This window comes from Mytilus californianus, unplaced genomic scaffold (assembly GCF_021869535.1).
Source record: "Mytilus californianus isolate M0D057914Y unplaced genomic scaffold, xbMytCali1.0.p SCAF_5, whole genome shotgun sequence".
In the NCBI taxonomy this organism is placed as follows: domain Eukaryota; kingdom Metazoa; phylum Mollusca; class Bivalvia; order Mytilida; family Mytilidae; genus Mytilus; species Mytilus californianus.
This window is the reverse complement of record NW_026262701.1, coordinates 6,472,151-6,495,817: the sequence shown is the minus strand read 5'-3', so window position 1 is coordinate 6,495,817 and position 23,667 is coordinate 6,472,151. Positions and strand designations below refer to the sequence as shown.

The 23,667-nt window shown below is 29.9% G+C and overlaps 1 protein-coding gene across 6 annotated transcripts in view; it reads right to left on the bottom strand.

Moving 5' to 3' along the window:
• Positions 1 to 23,667, bottom strand: part of LOC127701558 (MORN repeat-containing protein 1-like) — a 34,969-nt gene that overhangs the window by 6,537 nt on the left and 4,765 nt on the right. The window contains exons 2-17 of one of the 6 annotated variants that reach the window (XM_052205495.1): positions 22,981 to 23,052; positions 21,598 to 21,807; positions 20,965 to 21,052; positions 20,452 to 20,475; positions 16,512 to 16,599; positions 15,438 to 15,648; positions 14,331 to 14,445; positions 13,695 to 13,819; positions 12,976 to 13,143; positions 11,847 to 12,026; positions 11,384 to 11,404; positions 7,742 to 7,777; positions 7,009 to 7,041; positions 6,030 to 6,056; positions 2,616 to 2,672; positions 896 to 1,025 (exon numbers count right to left, since the gene is read on the bottom strand). In XM_052205495.1, coding sequence (XP_052061455.1) covers positions 896 to 1,025; positions 2,616 to 2,672; positions 6,030 to 6,056; positions 7,009 to 7,041; positions 7,742 to 7,777; positions 11,384 to 11,404; positions 11,847 to 12,026; positions 12,976 to 13,143; positions 13,695 to 13,819; positions 14,331 to 14,445; positions 15,438 to 15,648; positions 16,512 to 16,599; positions 20,452 to 20,475; positions 20,965 to 21,052; positions 21,598 to 21,807; positions 22,981 to 23,052 — 1,585 coding nt within the window. Of the gene's footprint in view, positions 1 to 895; positions 1,026 to 2,615; positions 2,673 to 4,109; positions 4,152 to 5,196; positions 5,233 to 6,029; positions 6,057 to 7,008; positions 7,042 to 7,741; positions 7,778 to 11,383; positions 11,405 to 11,846; positions 12,027 to 12,975; positions 13,144 to 13,694; positions 13,820 to 14,330; positions 14,446 to 15,437; positions 15,649 to 16,511; positions 16,600 to 20,451; positions 20,476 to 20,964; positions 21,053 to 21,597; positions 21,808 to 22,980; positions 23,053 to 23,667 lie in introns of all 6 variants that reach the window. The other 5 variants (XM_052205496.1, XM_052205497.1, XM_052205498.1 and 2 more) reach the window with 5 other exon arrangements.

Below are 23,667 nucleotides of genomic sequence, written 5' to 3'. Positions count from 1 at the left end.
AGAAAAGAATTATCTGAAATCATTAAAAGAGTTACTCTACTTAAAATAAAAGGAATAAATTATTTTTTTAATAATTTTACCTATCACCAAAATTAAAAATATAATAAAAATAAGTCTAATCCATACAAACCTGAAACACTATTTTAAAGAAGACATGCAGTAAACAATCTCATTGTAAACAAGGTAAAGATCACAAGAGAACAAAAGTTATCTACACCATTTTTTTACTGAAGAGATCATTTTCTTAATACAATTTTTTTTTTGTCGATTGGCATATTGTTTCACATAATTTCATGACTGTCAATTTAATTGGTAAATTAATTTGAAGACCTTCATCGAGTCATCGACAAACTCATATATCTACATAGACATCTTACACATGGTTATGGCCATTGTTTACAGACTATTTTTTAAAATGGCTTATGATGAACAATGGGAGACGGACGATGACAATAGCTCAAAAAGGCTGCAGGTGAGCAAAACTTTTCAATAAATCATCAGGTTATAACCAAATGACACCCTAAATTTAATATAAATTTTCAAAGTCAATCAGTGTAGATTTAAAGATAGACGACTACATGTAGTTACAAAGACCATTCTGTAAAAAAAAAAGAAAAAGAGAATCAATTAGCTTATAAATTATTCCATTGCCTTATGTTGAGCTTATTTGCAGCTTAGGAAGATCTTTGTTTATGTAATGGATGTCTATGTTTGCCCTGTAACTTTTGTTTTATGTTTTATACCGTGATGTATTTTATTCTTCATACTTTCAGCATACTTTCTGACAAAAATTATCTTTTCCTTCCTTCATTACTTCATATCTATCCTATACCAGTTTCATATGTTCCAGTGCTAATTTAAGTAGTTACTATGGAAACTAAGTCCATTTACTTACTTCTTTCCTTCCTTCTTTGTTCGTTTCTTGGCTTCTGGACGTTTCAATTTAAGCAACAAGAAAGCAGGATCTAATGTTCTTCCAAGGAATGGTGGATTTGTAACATCATGAACCATCAACACATACTCTCCTGAAAAGACATTATGTATGGGAGGTAACTCTAAATTATAAAAATCAATATTACAAAAAAGCCTGTTCAAGTGTTCTTCAAAGAAAAAGGTAATTGTTATGTCATGAATTATGGATACATACATAACTGTATCCATTGGGCCCCCTCTGAAAACAAAAACACCAATAAAGATTATTAAAGTTGAGTTTAAGATTCAAATTTGACTTTTAAAGTCAGAGTGTCATAATCCCAATTTACTCCCCTCAGAGACATTATTATGCATGGGAGATAAGTCATTGGAAAAGTTCTATCTCTGTAATGTAAATGTTTGTTATATCACATTTTTGCCTAAAATGCAAAGCTTGTCATACATGAGAAATGACTCATTGTCAAACAAAATGTTTTATGGAAAATGAAATGAGAAATGTTAAGACTTTTATTTTTTACAAAGGCCAGTTAGTAGGATCCTGAATGCAATTTTGATATTTATTTGAATCTTTTTCAAAATCAAAATTATTTCCTTCAGAAACACATTATATTTTTTTCAAAATACAGGTTTTTAAGTGCTTTCATGTGAAATCAAAGCCCTTACAGTAATACTAACATTCATATCAGCAGCTAATTCTCTAATCACTGATACACTTAATATTTTTAAGTAATCATGCATTCTTAAGCATGTGAGTTCATTAATTTTACATTAATTTTTATTCAAATACATGTATTGTAAGATATTCTTTCATTTACCTATACTGAGATCCCTTTTTTTATCAGTTTGCCTCACCAAAGTTTAGGGTTACTATTAGAGTAACCTAATATCTGTCCCTAAATAGTTTTCAGAAAATAATGATATATATATACAATCAAATAAAATTGTATTCAGATACATCTTGGAAGGGTTGTCCCAGTATCATAAGTTTAAGGTTGTATCACTTTTTTTGCATGGTTTAGAAATTTTAATTTAAACTTTTAAGTTTTATGTTAGAGTAAAGTCATCATAAACCCCAATATTCATACAATTGCTTGTAAGGATGCATCTAGGGAAGTATGACAGCCTTACACAAAAAGTAGGTCTCTCTGACCTATATTTTATGATTTATTGACTTATATAAGTCTGGGTTTAGTTCTCAGATACTAAGTGACCTATGATCATAGTGTGATGAAAATTTTAGTCTAGGCGAGTTCAGCAGACTCAATAGCATCCCACAAAGTGAGGGTCATTCCGATCTCTATTTTTTTTACACTTCATTGACTTGATGTAAGGATGTGTCTAGGAGAGTATGGAGTTGCCTTCAACATAAAGTAGGTCACTCTGACCTACATTTTAGGCTTCAATAATTTGTATTGTTTTATGTATGAGTTCAAATCTCTGCTACTTAGAGACCTACAATCATATATAAATTAGTGTTAGGATGCAACTAGGAGAATATAGCAGCATCCAATAAAATGTAGTCAGACATATGTTTTATAGTATGTGGCTTCTATCAAGTTTAACATCCAAGTTAAGATTTCACATAGGACCTACAATTATAATTCTTATAAAATTTGTCCAAGCAAATACGGGAATGAGGTGAACTTTGTAATCTATTTTCTCATTCTGTGAAAACAACAAACCTGTCTTTGCATATTTCTCTTCTAAAGCTTTTTCCTTCTGTCTTCTCATTTTATCCACTGAAATAAATAAATCAGACCATATAAATACTAAAATCGTTTTTATGCAATCCCTTGGCATTTATTTTTTTAAAAGAATATATCTTTTATAATCATTTTAACTTAAATTAATGATTTTTTTTTCTTCAACTGATTGAAATTAAACAGAAAATTTAAAAAGTACTAATTGTACTTAAATGAGGAAATTAATATTGATTTCCGTCCAGTGCTAAATGTCCCCTTGTGTCTTGTCACCACCACTATCAAATTAATACATGTGTTAAAGCATAACTATTTGAGTGACAACTTCGAAAACTTTTAAGTTTTCTCTTTGTTGGGTGACTTATGAATTCTTTTTAATATATTGTATATATACATTTAATAACAAACTGGTCCAACATCATCAGTAATTTTTTTTTTGCTTTTCAATAATTTGATTGGCTACCAGTACCGTCAAATCCATTTTTCAAACTAAAATTAGCATCGATTTCAAATAAAATATTTTCTTAACCCTTACTTGATCGAAATGTTTACCATTCATTATCATTTAGAATAACCAGTTAGTACCCTATAAAACACATTTTAGTGAGATATTCAGGACAAGGAAATAAACGACAGGTTATGGTGATTCAAAGTTCCAACAATAAAACTGTAGTGAAATAACAACAAATCAAGGTTATACTACAAATTGACAGAACATCCTTTACTCCTTATACTATTTTACAATGAAATATAAAACTTCTATAGAATAAACACAAATAACAAAACTGTTCAAACAACTGTTTTACTTTCATCAGTCGATGACATCAGTAATATAACAAATTGTCTTTATTGTCCTCAGTTGTACAAATTCTATTTCTACTGCAAAATTCCTTTTTATATCAATTGCATATACATGTATATAATAAATAACATATCATATTTATCTCTAAAGGTTAAGTAAAGTTTTAATAATCAATAAATGATAAATAAAGTGAAAAATTAAATGAATGTAAATTGTCTGGCCACTAAATAACTGGGTTGTTAAAAAAAATCATGATTGGTAGTGTAAAAAAGTGCAGGGCATAACATTACAATCTGTTTGCATCTGTGAAAACAAATCTGGAATTCAGTTAAAATACAATTGACATTAGGGGCATATTGTCTGATTTCTCTTTCCTCTTTTTATTTAGTGAAAGCTATCTTTCCTTTGTGAAGGCATTCTCTGTTTTCTTCTTAATAGACAAATTTCTATGTTACCGCATATAAATAAATCATTTTATCCTCTGTACAAAAATTAATCAAAGCTACAGTAATGACAGGACAATACAATTTCCCCACTGAGCTATCTATCACCAAGAAAGATAACTCTCATAAAAATGGAGGAAAAAAAAACAAGGAATTAAATCCATTAGATGATACAGAATATAAGACCACATATTGGTTTCTAAAGTCAATCTACATGCATCCTAGTCTTACAGATTGAAGGAATCTTTGCTGCTGCAACTACTTTATGTAATCCTGTGAGAAAATAATAATAAGTCTGTATTTGTCAATAGATATCATTCCCAATATCAGACAAACAAAGGATTATGGGTAATCTTTTCAAAAGCATTGGCATTTAAACCTTGCAACAAATGGTGTCACATTATGTGTATTTAATTTGGTTTATAAACAATTGGATTACCCATGGTCCTTTAGATGCCAAAATGGCAAATTAATATTAATGAATCATGTTAGCATAAAAATCATGGTATTAAAGGCTGGTTGTGTCGTGGTCTGAAATAACAGAATCTTACAAATAGAATTGGATTTTGCAGCAACATACTGTTTTCCTGTATGGATAATAAAAAACATTTTAATTAGTTTACACATATTATGAGAATAATAACCAATTTCATTATGACGTATACCAAATTTGAGTTTACCTGCTGAGGACAATAATAATAACATTTTTCCAGTATTTTTTCAGCATCACAAGAGAAACATTTGACAACTATCACCAAAAGTGATTGCTTCAACATTCTCTCTAAAACAGACATTAAAGAAATAACGTTCAGACTTCATCTAACTTTGTGTTTAATTTACAATAACAAAGTAATTCATAGATTTTGTGTAGTAAAATATAGCATAAATAATCACCATTGCAGCATCTACATGGGAATATATTTCTGCTGAAAATTGAATGACTTTGTTGGAATAATTAGACATGACAAAGCTTAATGCTGTCTTTTCCCCCCAAAGTCTATAATTATTAATAGCATTAATTTTTATTTGACCACCTTCTTTTCAAAATTTTTGGAGGGGGGACAAACAAATATTTCATAAGTGAATATTTTTTCAACTTGAGGACAGCTTCAAAGATTATTCAGTGCCCATAATCATTTATACCTCATACCTTTATTTGAATATGTGGTGTACCTAATCAACATGTGTTAACTTTTGAAAACAAATAAATACAACAAATAACAGTAATAAAATAACTTTGCTACAATCACCAAAACAAAATAACAAAGGTGACAGTGACATTCTCATTTCCAGTACAGAATATATATGTGGTTTTTACCCTGGTTGATACTGCATGTATTATATCTGACGGTACCTGAAATAAGATTTACTTATAATCAACATTTCCCTTTATCCATTTTTAGTATTCAAATATAAGAGTACTAACAGTAAATATTCTAATAGTTTTTTAATGGAAATATATCTCATATGGTATTAATTAATATTATCAGCAGAGAGATCCCATAAGAAAAAGATTGTGATGCTTTTCTATCTTCCCCTCAGGTTTAATTTTATTCATATATAATGGTTTATACAGAAATATTTGATTTGAATGAGATGTATACATAAACAAAATGATTATGAGGGAAAACAGTCATTTTGATCTTAAAAGACTAAACACTAAATTATTACTTCCTTTCAATCATTGATTCCTTCAGACATTTCTACAACTATTTAGAAACTTTGCATGCAGTAAACATAAGACATTTCAAAGTGTTTTGATAGAGTGTCACAATGAATTCAATGTTTCAGTCTAATGCATTCTGGGAATTCTTTTTCAAAACCATACACAAGAACATTGTGATTGGTTAACAAAGTCCAAAACAATGGATATCCAACCAATGGCATGACATTATTTCATTTTGGTGTATGAAAATGATATTGCCTATAAACCTTTAGATTTTGAAATAATGAATTGCATGAAAAGTAACTGAACAGAACGAGACATACTGCAAGAACAAAACTTAAACCCTACTGAATTTAAGTCTTGATGATTATCTTTACAAAGCTTAAAATTTAAATAAGGCTTGATTTCAGATCATGTTCAAATCAAAATGACTATCTCAAATGTTATTAATTTAACTTGTGATATTCTATATGCAAAACATTTACCCATGGAAAATCGTCTTTGTGATAAATCTGAAAATATTGTATATCTTAACTAACATAATAACAATATGCCTTTATTAATTTGGTTTCTCCATATAACAGACATTTAGCAATCATACAAAATTGCTGATTCAAAGATATATATTAGCCTACCAAAAAAAAACCAGCAATAAGTGTGTTTTACATAACAAACATAAATATGATCTGTATGCCCTATATGGTATCTTATAATCGTTAACAGCATGTCAACTGATCTTAAACAATGCAATGTTTTCCTCAGGGCCTTTAGGCATCATGTTAATGTGATGCTAGAATATTGGGGTTTTTTTTCTCTCATAAACCTTTTTAATTTTATTTTTTAATCATCATAAATATTTTTTTGATAATCTAAATCATTTACTAATACAATTATTTAGAAGCTGCAAACCAAATAAACATGAAAAAAACCTCACATCCATTTCAGCTGTATTTATACCAGCCAGTTAAGAATAAATTTTACTGGTCATGACTGAAAAATAGACCATTTTGGAAGCCATGTCAGGATGCTTTATATAATTTAAGGGCAGAACACTGCAATGATTCTATTCCAAAATTTAATAGTCCTCAGGAATACATGTCATCTTACAAATATATATATGAAGAGAAAGTTCAGCTTTATCAGCCAATATTTGTTCATTTAAAAAATAACCTATTGAAAATATTTTTGTGATTAAAAACTTTAAAAAGCATGATGCATATTTGAATTCCCTTTATACCAAAAACAATCACTAACAAATAATTATTTTGTATTTCTTTTGAACAAATTTTGTGGATTGTGCAGGGGATACTAAATTTGCAAATTAAATATCATTGGATTAAAAAGTCTTTAGCTGAAGTGCTTGAAAAAAAGAGTAAAAATAGACAAAATCTAAATCCACAAAGTTTGTTTTTAGCAGAAAATTGAACATGGTCCCAATAATGTTTGTAACGCCTAGATATTTACCCTTATAAACCGATCCTCTTCTGTCAATATTACCTGAAAATTTTGTAGGAAAACATATTTAGAGGGTATTTGACAGTATGAAAGATGAATATAGACCTTCGTTATTTGGAAATCATCATGAAAGATTAATACAGAAAAAAAAGATCAAATAAAATGCCACAGACTTTTTTTTTCAGGCTTATTATAATTAAAAAAAACAGACATATAAATAAGCAAAATACAAAGTTTTAACTTCTGTAGCTGACCGAAAACATTCTTAGCACATTTCATATATACAATTTACTAATCATTTTACACATGTAAATTACCTAAAATAAAACTGTTCTAAAAGACAAAGTTATTCCTGAATGAAAAATGTGTTACATGTACAGGATTAGGACTGGGTTTAGTTTAGTTTAACAATATTTTATTTAATGAGAGAGAGAGAGAGCATGTTATATAAATGGAATCAAGAGCATGCAGAAACATGGTCTGAACAAGTTTGTTGTCATTTTCAAAAACATTGTAGTTATTTAAACAAAATAAGAACTGGAAATAAATTTCAACTTAATGAAAGATATAGAGTCAGAGCAAGGTAACAGGTAGTAATAAAGCAAAAATGAACAGGATACCAGTATACCAAATAGAATACATGCATATCAATAAAAACTTTAATTTTGTTAGTTTTATATCTATTTAAATGGAGGGGAAAGGTATTATTTCCAGGTAGGACTTGAATACTGCGTAATTTTACCAGGATCATGAATCGTCTGCCTTCTCTGATCTGGAACTTTTTGAAAAAAATAAATATCAATCATTTTGTATCTCTTCAATAGTAACCTTAATATTTTAAGGTTTATTAGCATTTTATTACAGTAAGAATTAAGAATTTTATATTTTGTTTCATGGGATTTCCAAACTATAACACCCTATTGAAATTCCTCTTCCTTTATGCTAAAGTATTTCAGTAACTGGGGATACATTATTATTCATGGGATACCATTTGTTGTTGGTTTGTATACATAATTTGGCAAAACCGCAAACTACAATATTCATGAAATTATAATTTCTCCTCAATCCACGACAATTAGTACCCACAAAAATAAATGAAACAAAAGTACCTTTTCTTACACACATTAAAGCTAGAAAAAAGATCAAATTCTATTAAAATATGATTCTATTTGTCTCATTTTAATATTGATCGACATTTAACGCCACTTTCAGCACTATTGTACTATTTCATGGCATATATATATATATAACTACTCTAAATATCAGCACAACAATGTTAAATCTGCAAATTTGCGGAAGCAAATTTTTTATCTTCTCTCGCCGGGATTCGAACTCGTGCTATTGGGATATCGAGACACTGCCTGCACTGTGTCAATCACTCTATACCACTCGTCCACCTAGACTGAACTAAAAATTCAGCTTTCGGTGGCCTAGTGTTACCTTTCCTCGTCAGTAGAATCTAGAGTTGTAACACAGTACATGATATATTAAGCATGAAGATGGAATTTATTGCAGATTAGCTACTGTAAATTCAGAAATTATTGCGATGTTTTTATTATTGCGAAAAATGCGACAGGGTTATAATCGCAATAATATAAACTCGCATTTTGAAATATTTTATATCAATTAAACAGGATTTTTCTCAATATCGCAAAAAATAGAATTGCATTTTAGTCTAAAATGACAAAATCGCAATAATAAATGCACGCAATAATTTCTGAATTTACAGTACATATCTATCGTAAAGGATCTAGATACAGTCAAAGAAATAATTATTTTGATAAGTACGTCTAAACAATAAACAACTCTACTACAGATCCATGCATCGGATCACAAGTGAAGGTGATACACGGCTGAAAACACATTTTATATTAATCTTCATGATTTATATATTGAGTATATATAGCATGAGTTGGAATCCCGGGGAGGGAAGAACAAAAATTTGCTACCGCAAATTTGCAGATTTAACATTGTTGTGCTGATATTAAGAGTAGTTATGAATATAACATGTGTTTTCAGCCGTATATCACCTTCACGGTTGATCCAATGGATGGATCTGTCGTAGAGCTGTCACTTGTTTAGACGTATATATATATATATATATATTGAGGTATATTATATGGCCTTCAAAATACTGTTTCGATTCCTTACATCACTGAAGAGACATTAATTGTCGAAATCTGGATATGGTGTACAAATTTTTGCACCTCGTGTTTGCAGTATACCATCTTTTTCACAAGTTTATTGTTTTCTGTTTGGTATTAAATTAATAATAAAGATCCATTTTGTTACATCTTGTGATCCGTTTATTTGGCAATCGCCAATGGCAGTCAGCAGGGTTTCAGAAAATCCGTTGTTCGACCTGTTAGTCAAATGCGTTTTGTTTAAATATACTTTTGCACTTTTTTGGTCTTTTGGAAAATGTTGTTTGTGCTGTATTTAGACCCCTCTACCAAGAAATTTGTTTTGCATGCACACGTATAAAAATTGCGGTTTTCATCAAACGCAAACATAGGTTTGAATGTTGTTTTCAATTTAGACTTATTAATAATATATATATATATTGCGATTGCCAAATAAATGGATCACAAGATGTAACAAAATGGATCTTTATTTGTAATTTAATACCAAACAGAAAACAATAAACCTGCGGAAAAGATGGTATTACGTAAACATGAGGTGCAAAAATTTGTACATCATATCCGGATTTTGACAATTAATGTCTCTTCAGTGATGTTAGGAATCGAAACGGTATTTGGAAGGCCATATAATTTACCTCAATTTAGGGTAGACTTTTGAATTTTGAAGAGTCGAAATAGGATGAACGGATCATATAAACCCGAAGGCAAATATAATACAAGCCCAAACGAAAGAATATAAATAAGTCTAAATTGAAAACAACGTTCAAACCTATGATTGCGTTGGATAAAAACAGCAATTTTTATATGTGTGCATGCAAAAAAAATTTCTTGGTAGAGGGGTCTAAATACAGAACAAACAACATTTTCCAAAAGACCAAAAAAGTGAAAAAGTATATTTAAACAAAACGCATTTGACAAACAGGTCGAACAACAAATGTTCTTAAACCCTGCTGACTGCCATTGGCAATTGCCAAATAAACGGATCACAAGATGTAACAAAATGGATCTTTATTTTTAATTTAATACCAAACAGAAAACAATAAACTTGCGGAAAAGATGGTATTACGCAAACATGAGGTGCAAAAATTTGTACACCATATATAATATATGCATAGTAAAATCATGATACTATATTATATAAGGACATGGAAAATAACCAGAAGCATTCATTACAATGAAACCTACATTTAAATGCTGCTTTTTTCTATAAAAGACATATCACCACCTGATCAGAAACCAATTATTATATCTCAAAAACTAATACATCAAATCTCTCATGACAGTTTACACTGTATTTCATATTTCTTCTCTAATAAAATATATCTCCCACCATTATAATTACTGTTTGATGCAACAATATAAATAACTGTGATAGAAAACCATTATAACATGCTTGTTTGACTGTAACATTAATTTTGTAACTAGTGCTAATATCAAGGGAGACAATTATGTGAACAGAGACATAGCATTAGATCTATAGCAAAATGAAAAAAAATGTTATGACACATTTGAAGTAGAATTTGTATCTTGTATTTGAATTTACTTGTTCATAGATATAGGAAGATGTGGTATGAGTGCCAATGAGACAACTCTCCATCCAAGTTACAATTTATAAAAGTAAACCATTATAGGTCAAGGTACGGCATATGTCACAAAAGATAATAATTTTACAGCTAAAAGCACATTGTTTGCTATGCCTCTGTGCTGTTTCATTAAACATAACCTTTAACAACTTAACAAATTAGTGAAATTACACTTGGGAACATTTTGAAGAACAAATTTTAGTTCCCAAATATCAATTTTAATGATTTGATAACCATATTTGGAACTCTATTTATCAATTACTGGTAATAAATATGAAATCTAAAATGATGTACGATACTCAGTACATTGCACACATATTATATGGCTGTTGGAATCTGCTAAAATAAGCCACTTTACAGAAGATGAAATGAACTAAATTATCTGAAGTTAGAATATCAATGGTGATCAAATCATAAAACATCATACTGTCAAATCAATGGTTTCAACTTTATTAAAAAAAAAATCATGTAACTCAAAGATCATGAAAAATTGTCAGATCAAACATTTTGTTCTTTCTGGAATATTAAATGGAAAAGTACACACTACATAAAGTGCATTTCAAAAGGTAAATGTGTGATTGCTTTTACTGCTTGTTTGTATGAGTGGACATACAGACAAATAAAACTAGGATCACAAATTCACAATGATGGGAAACATACCAATGGATGATCGTCTATCATCTGAAAATATTAAAACTTTTTATAAAATGTTGCTGACTTATATCTAGATCTCAGTCTAGATGGACATTAAAATTATTGTTACATTAAAAATGAAACAATAAAAAATGATCTGGTTGTATGTTACATTTCTGTCTACAATATCATGAATATGGAATTTAAAAGCCTACAAAATACAAAAGAACCATGCATGTCAACAAATGTAACAGCAATCTTTGTAAGTCTCCAATCCACAGCATTTCTATCTTTATCTTTTTGTCACTTGATCTTTTTCACTTTCTGTTCCTCTAAAGACCATCAAAACTGTACATACATTATCATTTATTGCTTGCTTAGCTCCTTTTGATGAAAATTTCAACATAAATAGATACATGGGTATGATATTATAATTTCAAACAGATTAACACTAATTATGATTCATAAACTGTAATGAAGAATGTAATACCTTTGTTGATAGCTGGTTTCCCTTTTGATGTAGATTTCTTGTCATTCTCTGCTTCTTCCATGGCAACAAACGGTCGGTACATAGGTGGCGCTGGTGCAAGATAAACCTCATTCCACACACAGATACCCTCCTCTGATCGGCAATTAGGTACTGGAGGAGGAAGTGGAATTGATTCTTTTTCTATAAATAGAGGACGTGACTAAAAATACTCCTTTAATCATAAATTTAATAAATAGAAAAAATTATCAGTGTTTAACAATATACGATGTACAGGAAGAGAAAGACAATCTGAAGAGTGGAAATACCTGCATAATTGAATGATGGATTGTTGCACTCAATATTTCTATAATATGTTTCTTAGGAAACAATATTCGCTTTTTTTTTAAATTTGAACCAAGGAAATTTTTTCACCAAGATGCTTCCCAAATAACATTCTATGATCTTCTATCCATTGACATCTGCATGACGTTCTTATTTTCAAATTTGAGGGAAAAAATCTTCTCTTTATAAGGTGTTATGCCCTGTGATTTGGCAGTTCATTCTGTTACTATAGTTTTAATTAGAATAAATTACACAGTATATTCGTTCCTAACTTCATTCATGCTGATGTCGGTTGATGTCCTTTGATTTATATTTTACAGAAAGAATGGGTTACCTGTCCTTATATTATTAAATAACTTTGTTATATCTATGTATCAACTACTAACAGATATGTTTTATCAAACTTATGCAGCAAGCTGTATTTTATATATATTTCATGTTTTGATGAACTACTGTATTTGTTATATTGATATAATAACTCAAAGGAGTACAATTCAATACATGTATATGACTTTTCATTTTGATTTTGATTATTATTTCCTTTACCAGAGAACCACATAAGTAACACTCGGAAAGCTAAGTAAAAAACCATGGATAATACAGGGATTTTCTACTCCTCCTCCACTGGTGTCTACATTTTTTACCTATATAGTATTACTCGGCTTTTTCTCCCCTTCTAATGCCGTTCTCTATACTTGTATTACTAGTATTTAGCTCTCCCTCCATAGTTGTCTAAACTAAATACCTATAGTTGTATTACTAGCATGACACCCTCCTCCACTCCTCTGTCTATTGTCTACACTCTTACCTAAAGTTGTATCATTAGGATTTTCATCGACCTCCTCTACCCCTCCCCCACTGGTATCTACACCATCATCTTTTTCTTCATCCTGTTTCTCATTCTCTGTAAATTTTTCTCCATCTTCACCCTCTTTTGTCTCATCTTCTTTATTGTTCTGATTTTCATCCTCATCTTCTGTTAAAAAAGAATATTACTCATGACACAAAATGAATTAAAGACATATAATTGGGTATTCATTTTTTCCAATTATGAAGGACTTAGACTCAATAAACTTTTCATGTGTTTTTAATGATATTGAATAATACAATATTAAATGTCAAACCACTAAAAATCCTAAATTATAAGACAAAATAAAGATTTTAGGCTATTTAATCAGGATGCTTCAAGAGAACATTTTACTTATCATAAATCATTTCAAATAATTTTACTGGTTTAAAATCCAAATACATGAAACAAATTTCAATAATAACAAACATCTAACAAAGACATATTCCAAAATGTTGATGAATAAGTTGTAGATTCATCCTCTCCACTAAAAAAAAATCCAAACTTATAATTGAATGTAAATGTTACTCATATGAACAGTCTGAAATGATGATCTAAATATCTGAAAATAAATAAATCCACAGTTAACACAAGAGAAATAGATCAATAGAAATCTGTTGTTGGGTTGATGTCTACTAATAATAGCATATATTTTTTATTCATATAAATAAATGACAAACCTTTTAGATCTAGTTGTGTTTGAGATTGTGACAATTCCTGTTCTTCATCTTTATCATCCTCTTCTGAATGTCCATCTTGTTCCTGTTCCTGATTGGTCAGTGGATAATGTACTACTTGATAACCACTGTACAAGTTTAAATTTAATAATTAGTTTAAAAAACTATATTTTCAAGAATTCATATACAATGTATTCAACTATTGGCTAACTTCTTGTAACGATCTACATTACTTGTGTTATAGGCTATTAAATATATACATTCCTCATGTGCCTGTCCCTAGTAAGGAACCTGTAATTCAGTGGTTGTCATTTGTTGCTGTATATCATATTTGTTTTTCATTTATTATTTTGTACATAAATCAGGCGGTTAGTTTTCTCATTTAAATTGTTTTACATTTTTCATCTTGGAACCTCTTAGTCTTATAGCTTGCTGTGCAGTAAGGGTTTTGCTCTTTTACTTCTACATCATTTGGTCTCTGGTGAAGAGTTGTCTTATTGGGAGTCATACCACATCTTATTTTCATACTGTCTAGAAACTTCTGGAGATACTAATTAACTAGGTACATGTGTACTTGCATGAGCTAAACACAAAAATAAAGTATCCACAAAAAAACTATGTTGGTATCCAGTAACTTACAATGGTGTATCTATTGGTTTGTCTTCAACATCTTCTATCATATCAAACAGAGCAGAACCTTTAGATGGTTGGTAATATTTAAATCCTGCTGTTATCTGTATCTCTCTCCCATCATCTGTAAATAAAACAGGTCAAAGGTAAAAATTCATATGATATTTATTCTTATATCTATATTTCTGATGCCATGTTTTCCACCATTTTCATTGGAAGGTGTCAGTACAAAGTAAAACATCAGATTTTTTAAACTGAATGTCTTCAAAAGCAGCCTGTATGTAAGGACAAAGATACTTTTTGTAGTATACTTTGAGGTTAAATCCTTTCTTACTTCTTTATCTATGTGACAGCATATGAAAAGCCTGATTTGACTGAAAATATATCTGTTTTCTTGACAGAAAGTTTGCAATGTAGAAATACATATTTTACTTTTGTGTGGTAAATTTTTGATGTTCATGCTCAATATTTCCAACAGCCATTATCATATCATATTTTTGTGCAATAAATAAATCCTGTGAAATCTGTTTTAAATACACAATGAGTTAACTAAAATAAGTGAAGAATGTGTTTGAGGACATGATTGCACCGAGCTTTGCAATTTTCTAAGTTAAAAAGGGGCATAACTCAAAAACAATAAATAACTCAAAACCCAAATTCAAACTCTGTCTGCATTCTTAGCATTGTGTATGAGTTTCATAAAATTTGGATGAGACAAACTTAAGATAAGGAGCAGAAACGAAAAATATCTAATTTTTCCAAGTTATAAAGTGGCATAACTCTAGAACGGTAAGTGACTCACTGCCCAAATCGATCTCTAGCATGCCAGTTTTGGTTTTTAGCATTGTGCATGAGTTTCATTAAATTTGCATGAGGCAAACTTCAGTTAGAGTGCGGAAACAAAAATGGGACAGACGTACAGAAAGATTGATGGAAGGACGGTCAAGGGTAACACTTAATGCCTCCCTTGACTACGGCAGGGGCATAAAAAAATATTTTCTTGAAAGTTTGCTATGTAGAAATAAATATTTTCATGGGATAACTTTTTGTTGAATTTGATATGGTTTGAGATGTTATTTCCTTTAGAATTGTATTGTGTTTGATATTAACACCTACCTCCAACTACTTCATTTTCTTCATTCAAACATTGTACTGTAATTGTAAAAGGTGTTCCCTGTCGAATGATCATTGGTGTGTTCTCTACAACAATGTGAAGTTTACTGGCCATCTTAGCTGGGAAACCCTTCAGCCACATGCCATCATATATAACACCAGATATATGTCTGTATAAACCGTGACCATGAAATTCATCATTGTCAAAGTTTCCCTGTAAACAAGGAATTTTTTGGTCACAATTTTACTATTGCTCACAATATGATATATTGTACAAAGAGAATCATAATGACTACTGTAATAGGAATGAATCAAACTATTTCATGAATCTCATTTTTCAGGCTAATATGGACAGAAATGTGAGAAAAAATCACATTCATAGTATATGTTGAAGATTTTCTTGATTATTTGTGACATTGTATTGCTGTCTCATTGATGTTTACCCAAAATCTCTTTTTATTCATATCATACCATTAATATTTTCCTATTTTGGTAACATTACCATATTCATTTTCAAACAAGATTTTTCTTTAAAAACAGTATGTTTTTTAATTTTTAAGATGGCAACTGCTGTCAGCAAAAACAGAGCTGATTTCATAACACAAGTGTAAATTATCATTATATATATTGAAAGAAGTTGAAACCTTTTTTTTACAAAACAACCTTTCATGATGTGAACCATGTTCTAAATACATCATTTATATACAATATGTTCCCTTTTTAACTTCTACATGAAATTGAATAAATGCATAAATGCATTGCAGTGTCTTTTTTTTCATGTTTTTGTTGTGTTTCGGGTTGCTGTTTCACTGATAATACCCCATCTTCTTTTCTTCATACTGCTTGATTATTGGTTATACTGATAACATATTACAATTAAACTTACACCATGATGTGATTAAATGTAATTGGATATCCTGCATTTATCATACTTTACCATGAAATATTGTGAAATTGCTGAAAAGATCCTCCTTCTAAATTATTGAAAGCTATCATTTTGCATTAACTATAATATCAAGGTGTAAATTAACTACATCCGATTGAGAAAACTTCTTCATGAGTGTATCTAAAACTTACATCAAATATAGAGCCATCAGCACAATGTAACACTCCTGGTCCATGTCTCTTGTCTGCAACCCAATATCCCTCGTATCTGTCCCCATTGCTGGAAAGTACCAATAAAATGGTCAATTCAAGAAATTATTATAAATGGCAATACTTTGGGTAGAGGTGGTGCTAAGGTGGTTGGATAAAGCAGGTTTAATTAACCTAAATGACATATTAACATGACTAAGGTTTAATTAATAAAGTGTCCAATTTATCTACAAAAAAATGTAGGTGTATAGTCTACTTAGGGTTTTCTATAGACAGGTGTTTTAAATAATTTGAAAGGTCAATTAAATCAATTAAAACATATTGAATCTGTATTTTCGTCATATCAAAATTGTGGATCACTTGGATCACTGCTTTTTATGTTACAAAGTATTTTCCCATAAATTAGGTTAATTTCAATGACTTTTCATAAAAGTTTAAAGACAACTAACTTTATTTTATTACAATACATGAAGACACAAGCCTTTAAACTATTGATATTATTAATGAAAAATTATGTTCTGACACGTAATTATAAAATTCCAAACTAACACGCTAACAATGAATGATTAATTCATTAAATCTCTCTAATTGTTGAAGTTTAAATGTCACATTTTATTTTCTTAACTGTTCTAGCAATTTAAAATAATAAATTTTTATTCTGTTTCTTAGTCTTTTTTCTTTGATAAGTAAATAGTTATGTAATAAAACAATGTTCATTTACCTATCACTTTACATTCTAACCATTTTTACATGAATAAACCACTGATAAGTTACTGACTAAAAAGTTTTTATCATTATATTGTATTAGATCAAAATTTGCACTCCTCAGAAAGTATCTTTATGCATGAAGTTGCTTTACTATTAGATAAACCAGTAAGAGAATTTTGCTGTGGCATCAAATGCAATTGGAATGTCCTAATATCTTTTTTTTAAAAGCAAAGTACAATTTTTCAATCAATTCGTTCACTACAAAATTTAAAACCATAAATGTATGATCCCATAAAAAGATCACTTCATATGAATCGTAATTCAAGAATAAATGTACTTTCACAGAACATGAGTTTAATCATATATATATTTATTTAAATATGATACAGTGACATATAATTAGTTTCAGATGAAATGTTAAATAATAAATTTATTAGTAAGTCCAATAAATTCAGAAGAATTAATTCTGATGATAGCCACACAAAACAAAAATGCAAAAACATTCAATAGCAAACACTGGCAAAAATGTATGAATGTTTGAACTCCATTAAGCATCACTCTTGTACTTTCATAATCTCTTCATACCAGTATGTCTAGCACCTACAGGAATTATAACCAGTTTCCCTTTCGGAAAATACAATCTGTTAAATAAATGACAATGGAGGACTGTAGAATGATACAATGGCAGCAATTTGATAACAGCTGAGTCCTTCTATATCAGTTTATTGAAATTATCAATAAAATTCTACTTTGAATAATGTATTTTTGACATTGGAAAGTTCAAGGTCAAGTCAAGGTTATTCAGCATCATCTGGTGTTCAGTTTTTTTTAATTATTTTGTCTTCATTATATGCTGTTGATATGCTTATGACATTAGGTATCCATGAAATGTCCAACTATAACATTTTATTTTCATTTTTCAACCAAAACACAGTTCTATCTTTCAGGATACCAAAAATCAGAATTTTGTAGGACACTTTCAACTACTTCCACTTTGCTTTAATAGAGATGCATAGATTATATCATGCATAAACCCAGTTATTTAATATCTCAGATTTTAACTGATCATGCTATCCACTGAAGAAGTAGAATTCAAAAGACCAAACAGTTTTTAACTGGCTTTTCTGGACTAAATTCTATAAATACAATTCTTTTTGAAAATATCTTCAGATTTTTACTAGGTCAACCCTTACTGGACCAAATTTCTTCCAGCAGAAATTCTTGATTTGGTAATCCAGCTTTGGTTTAGAAAAGTGTGTTTCTGATTAGAAATAAGTGTTAAATAAAAATGTAGATCTTATAAAATTTTTACTAGATTGCTGAATGTCAGGCCAGTAGCCAGGATGTTTCAAGGAGGGGGGAGTATTTTGGGGCATGACACTCTAATCTTAATAGTCAAACTTCATTCTGAATTTCATATTTAACAGTCTCTACTAGAAATTTTGGTTTTCAGGAGGTTGGGGGTTCAGGTGTGAATGTGAATGTTCAGACTGGAAACCAATTTGCCTATATTTGGACAACAATACAAGATTTATATCTCTTCATTTTCTTATAAGATAACCTCATGTTAACACACATATATGTATACAAAAATCCTACAAGATTAAGGTTTTACAAGGTGAACACTAGCAAAACATTAAAAAAATAGATTAGGTGTAATAGAAAAAAAAATCTGGCTTTACTAAGAAAGAAGTGAAATCGTAAAATTCTTAAGATTGAAAACAACTATGATAAAGAGTCTTTAATCAGAAAAAAAAGTATATTCATGTTTTGTCAGTAAAATGTTAAAAAATATAAATATATATAGAATATTAAATCAGGCAAATCAAAGAATGAAATGTAATAATTTCAAAATCAGTAAAGTTGGAAACAAAATTAAAATGATGACTCTAAGAAAAATTCTAAAACAGTATTGCAAAAAAAAAACCTTTTAATGATGTTTCTTCCATGTCAGTTTCTTGACAACAATATGTTAAATTGTATAGATTAAAGCCAAGACTACAAACTGGTCTAAATAACTGTTCTATTAAAAATATGTGATTTCAAAAAAAAATACCATAAAAGCACAACCCTTACATGAAAAACATCACTTCCATAAAGGTGACATTGAATAGCCTTGGACTAGTTGAAAATAGTGGTGTTTATTTCACACTAATAAGGACTAGTAACTAGGCTAACAGTTTAGTTACTATAGATATTCCTTATTGTCCAATACAATGACAAAAAGTTCAGACCCATGTTTTCATTATAATTGACTTTGAACTAGCTTACAGTAACTGCAAGTACTCTTAGATTGGTATTTTGTGTATTTATATTTTTGTTGTGCTTCATTCTAATCTGATGAGTCAAGTTCTTTCCAACTGACTTTTACAGAATGTTCTAATGTTGTGCCATAACACCACTGTCCCAGGTTAGGGTAGGGTCTCACTAGTCCAAATAATTATGATGTCTTGAATTATTTGGACTAGGGTCTCACAAGCATGTTTAACCCTGCCACATTCTTTTCTTTTAAATTAGACTTGGCCAAGTCACTGGGGTCTGTAATTCAATGGTTTTAGTTGGTTGCTGTCTCCCATATTTATTTTTCTTATACATAGTGTTTTTAGCATAAATCAGGTTGTTTGTTTTCTCTTTTGAATTGTTCCACATTTTGTCAAGCTGGGACTTTTTATAGCTTACTTTAAATATGGATTTTGCTCATTGTTGAAGGCATCCTCATCTTTTTGTCTCTGGTTGATAATTGTGTCATTGACAATCATACGACGTCTTATTTTACAGAAACCTTCTATCTTACAAGTAGGCTTGTTGTACTGCAACTTTTAGTTTTGATATTTTTTTCCTTCGTATTTACCTTTATGTTGAATACCTAATTCAAAGTATGCTAAAAATGTTTTTGCAAAACTTGATCATGCATAATATTGTATTGACATGACATAATTACCATATAAGGTTAGGGTTTAGACACTGGGAAAATGTGAAGCTGTGCCATGATTTGAGGAAAATGAACAATATGATAAGTTTAACTGAATCTATAACTCTCTGCAGATAAAAATTGTCATCTAGCAAACACAGAACTTCAAAAAAGTTCACACGCATCTCAAAAATACACTGTAAGTAACATCATGCTATGATAAAGATAAAAACCACAAAGCCAGAAAAAAATAGCAGTGAAATTTTCTTATAAAGCTATAAAGATGTAAAAATTAAATAATACCTGGTTTTATCAAATCTCATTGGCCTACAAACAGTTTATAATACTTATTTCTGTAAACAAGACAAATCAACATGCACAACTTACAACAATATTATAGCAAGACATAGATTGTTTTTGACAAAATCATTTTTATAGATTTTAAATAATATACATTTTTTTTATGTATGCAAAATAAATACGACTTAAACTTGCATGAGGAAAAGAAGGAGATAATTCATGACAGTGGTGTAGAAATTGGGATACATTACGCAACTAAAAACTCCATAACAAGCAATTGAAAAATTATACATAGATAAAAAAATAAAAAAATTTGATGCATATATCTAGCATAAAAAAAAATCCTATCATTTTAAAGTCAGTTGTTTTAGATAATATTACATATATTAAAAATAATATGAATTCAGTTGGTAAATATAACATTCATATTTTGTCTTGATGCATTTACGATATCTGTAGAATTTACATATTCTGTAGAAATATTAAAAACATAAGTTGGATTACAAAACAACTTACGCATATACCATTCTTCCTTCACCGTGTCTCATATTTGACTGATAACCTCCATCATACTGTGTTAATGGTGTTCTCATTATACCATATCCTACAATAAAAGTAGATTTCTTCATATGACACAGATGCCCTTTCTTAGCTGTTAAAGAGTTAACTTTATTCATGATTTGGCCTTTAAACTATTTAGATTCGAGCTCCACTGATGAGTCTTGTGAAGAATAAACATATGTCAGGCATACAAAATTATAAGCCTGGTATTTTTGATGAGTTCATTTTTATAAAGCTTTGGCAAGGTAAAATAAACACTTACATTCTCATCCCTGCACAATCGTTTGTACAGATGTATAATGACTTTGGACGTGAATATGACACAATATTACCTCAAACCTAAATACCAATATCTTAAAATTATAGAACTGAAAATGTTAAAAAAAAAAATTGTTTTGTTTTGCATTAATTCTAGACTTTAGTTTTCTATGTTGTGTTTTGTATACTGCTGTTTGTTTTTTTGGTCCTTTTGTTTTTTTGCCATGGCAATGTCAGTTTATTTTCAACTTATGAGTTTGAATACATGTATGTCCCTTTGGTATCTTTTGCCACACTTCTACTTAAACTGTACAAGTTTTATAAACATACCATTTTTTCTATTGTGTACAAAATTTCCTTCATATTCTGAGCTATCAGGGAATTCCATGATTCCTCTCCCATGCATTTCACCTTTTACAAATTGTCCTTTGTATTTACATTTTGTTTCTGAAAAAAACTTAAATCCTGTGCCAGTTATCTCCCCTTGGTTAAATTGTCCTTCATAATATGTTCCATCCTTTAACAGTAATTTACCAAATCCTACAAAAGAAGTATAAATATATACAATAGATTCACTTTGGAGCTTGACACAAAAGACTCAGTACAATTTGGAGCTTAACACATGGTCTCGACACTGGTCTATTGTGGGAGACCATATGTTGACAAAAAGGTCTTGTCATTTAACAGGTTTTGTGTTGTTGGGTTGCTGTTTTGCTGACATATACCAGACACATCTTTTAACTCTTACATACAATTATGATGTTGTTTGAAAGGTTTAAAGTTTTGTTTGATACTAGAATTTAGGCCAGGGCTCACGCTACCAGGCGACTAGGGCGAAGAAGTCGCTTTCCCGTCCGTCACTTCGCTTTGCCCGACCCTCAAAAGCGAAAACAAGTCGCCCTGTTGTTGACGATACTCGCTTTCAGTCGCTTTCGTCATCGGACATTTTCAATTTTTACCAAGTTGATAAAACATCAATTTTTTATTGATTATTAAAGAAATGCATACATAAACGATTCATTTTCTTAAGAAATGAGGTTTAGGCATTGAATTTACCGTGTGTTGTAGGTTATTTAATAAAAAGACAACTTTTTATCACTGCATGCACTTCCGGTACTTGTTACTCAGAGAGCGTACATCAATCTAACTTTCGGCAGCAAAATAAGTTTGTTACTTCATTTGAAAGTGATAAAAGTTGCCTCCAGTAAATGTTTGATCCATTTATTGCATTAAAAACGTCATATTCTAAATTTTAGGGGACCAATAAAGTGGACTTATCATACATTCTACTTTTACTATAATTTAGCCAATGCCTTGTGGATTTAATAAATATAAACAACTCATTTTCTTTCAATCATTCTCTTAAAATAAAAGAGTAAGCTACACAAGTGTGTACATACTGGGAGATGTCACTCTGCTCTACTGATTGAATTTGATGTTGAAAGTCTTTAAGAATAAGGGTTTACAACAAACATTACATAAACTTAACATTATTAATGATCCATGAAAATAAGGTCATGGTTATTATCTGAGAAAACGGTGTAACCAAAAAATCTAAATGTTGACCAATGTATCATGATAATGAGGTCAAGGTCAAGGTCATATGAACCTGCCAGATTTTGGAGTGGGGATATTACTATGAGAATATTTAACAAACTCTTTCTGTTTCACTCAATAAATAATAAAGGAAAATGTGACAAAATAAATATTTACCATGCTTCTTTCCTTTCACCCATTCTCCTTCATATCGAAAATACTGGTTCTCAAACACATATACACCATGTCCTGAAAAAAAAACAACAAATGACTAGTAATTTTAACAGAAAAATTCAAATTTGAATAACAGAAGTAAAATAATGAAAAATGCTGTCAAAATGTACACATGAGATTCCATGAGTTAATTTATATAACCTTCTGATTTCAACTGCATCTATAATTTTAAATGACAAGCAAGCAAACACATTACTTATTCTTACTTTTCATTATTTAGTTTGAATTATTTGAGGAATAGATTGGAAAAGAAAATGATTTCCAAAATCCTTCCCATCGTCTAAACATAAGTAATTACATTGTACTGCATGCACTTAACCACTTGACAAGGCTTATTTTGAAGATACACACAATAATCCAATTTATTTAGAATAATTGACAGCATAGGTCACACATTAATACCCCCTTCCCCCATTTCCAAGGATACGGGAAGTCCATATTTGTTATGAGAAACATAGAGATCATCCATGTAGATAAAATAAAGAGTTAACATGCATGTATCAAATATAAGCTAAAAGAACTTGCCAAGGAATTTGTTTTTGTCCTGGCTGATAAGGCTGCTAATAATATCATTATTGTTTGACGTAAATTTTACATTGAGGTTCTGCAAAAGGAAATCACGAATTCACC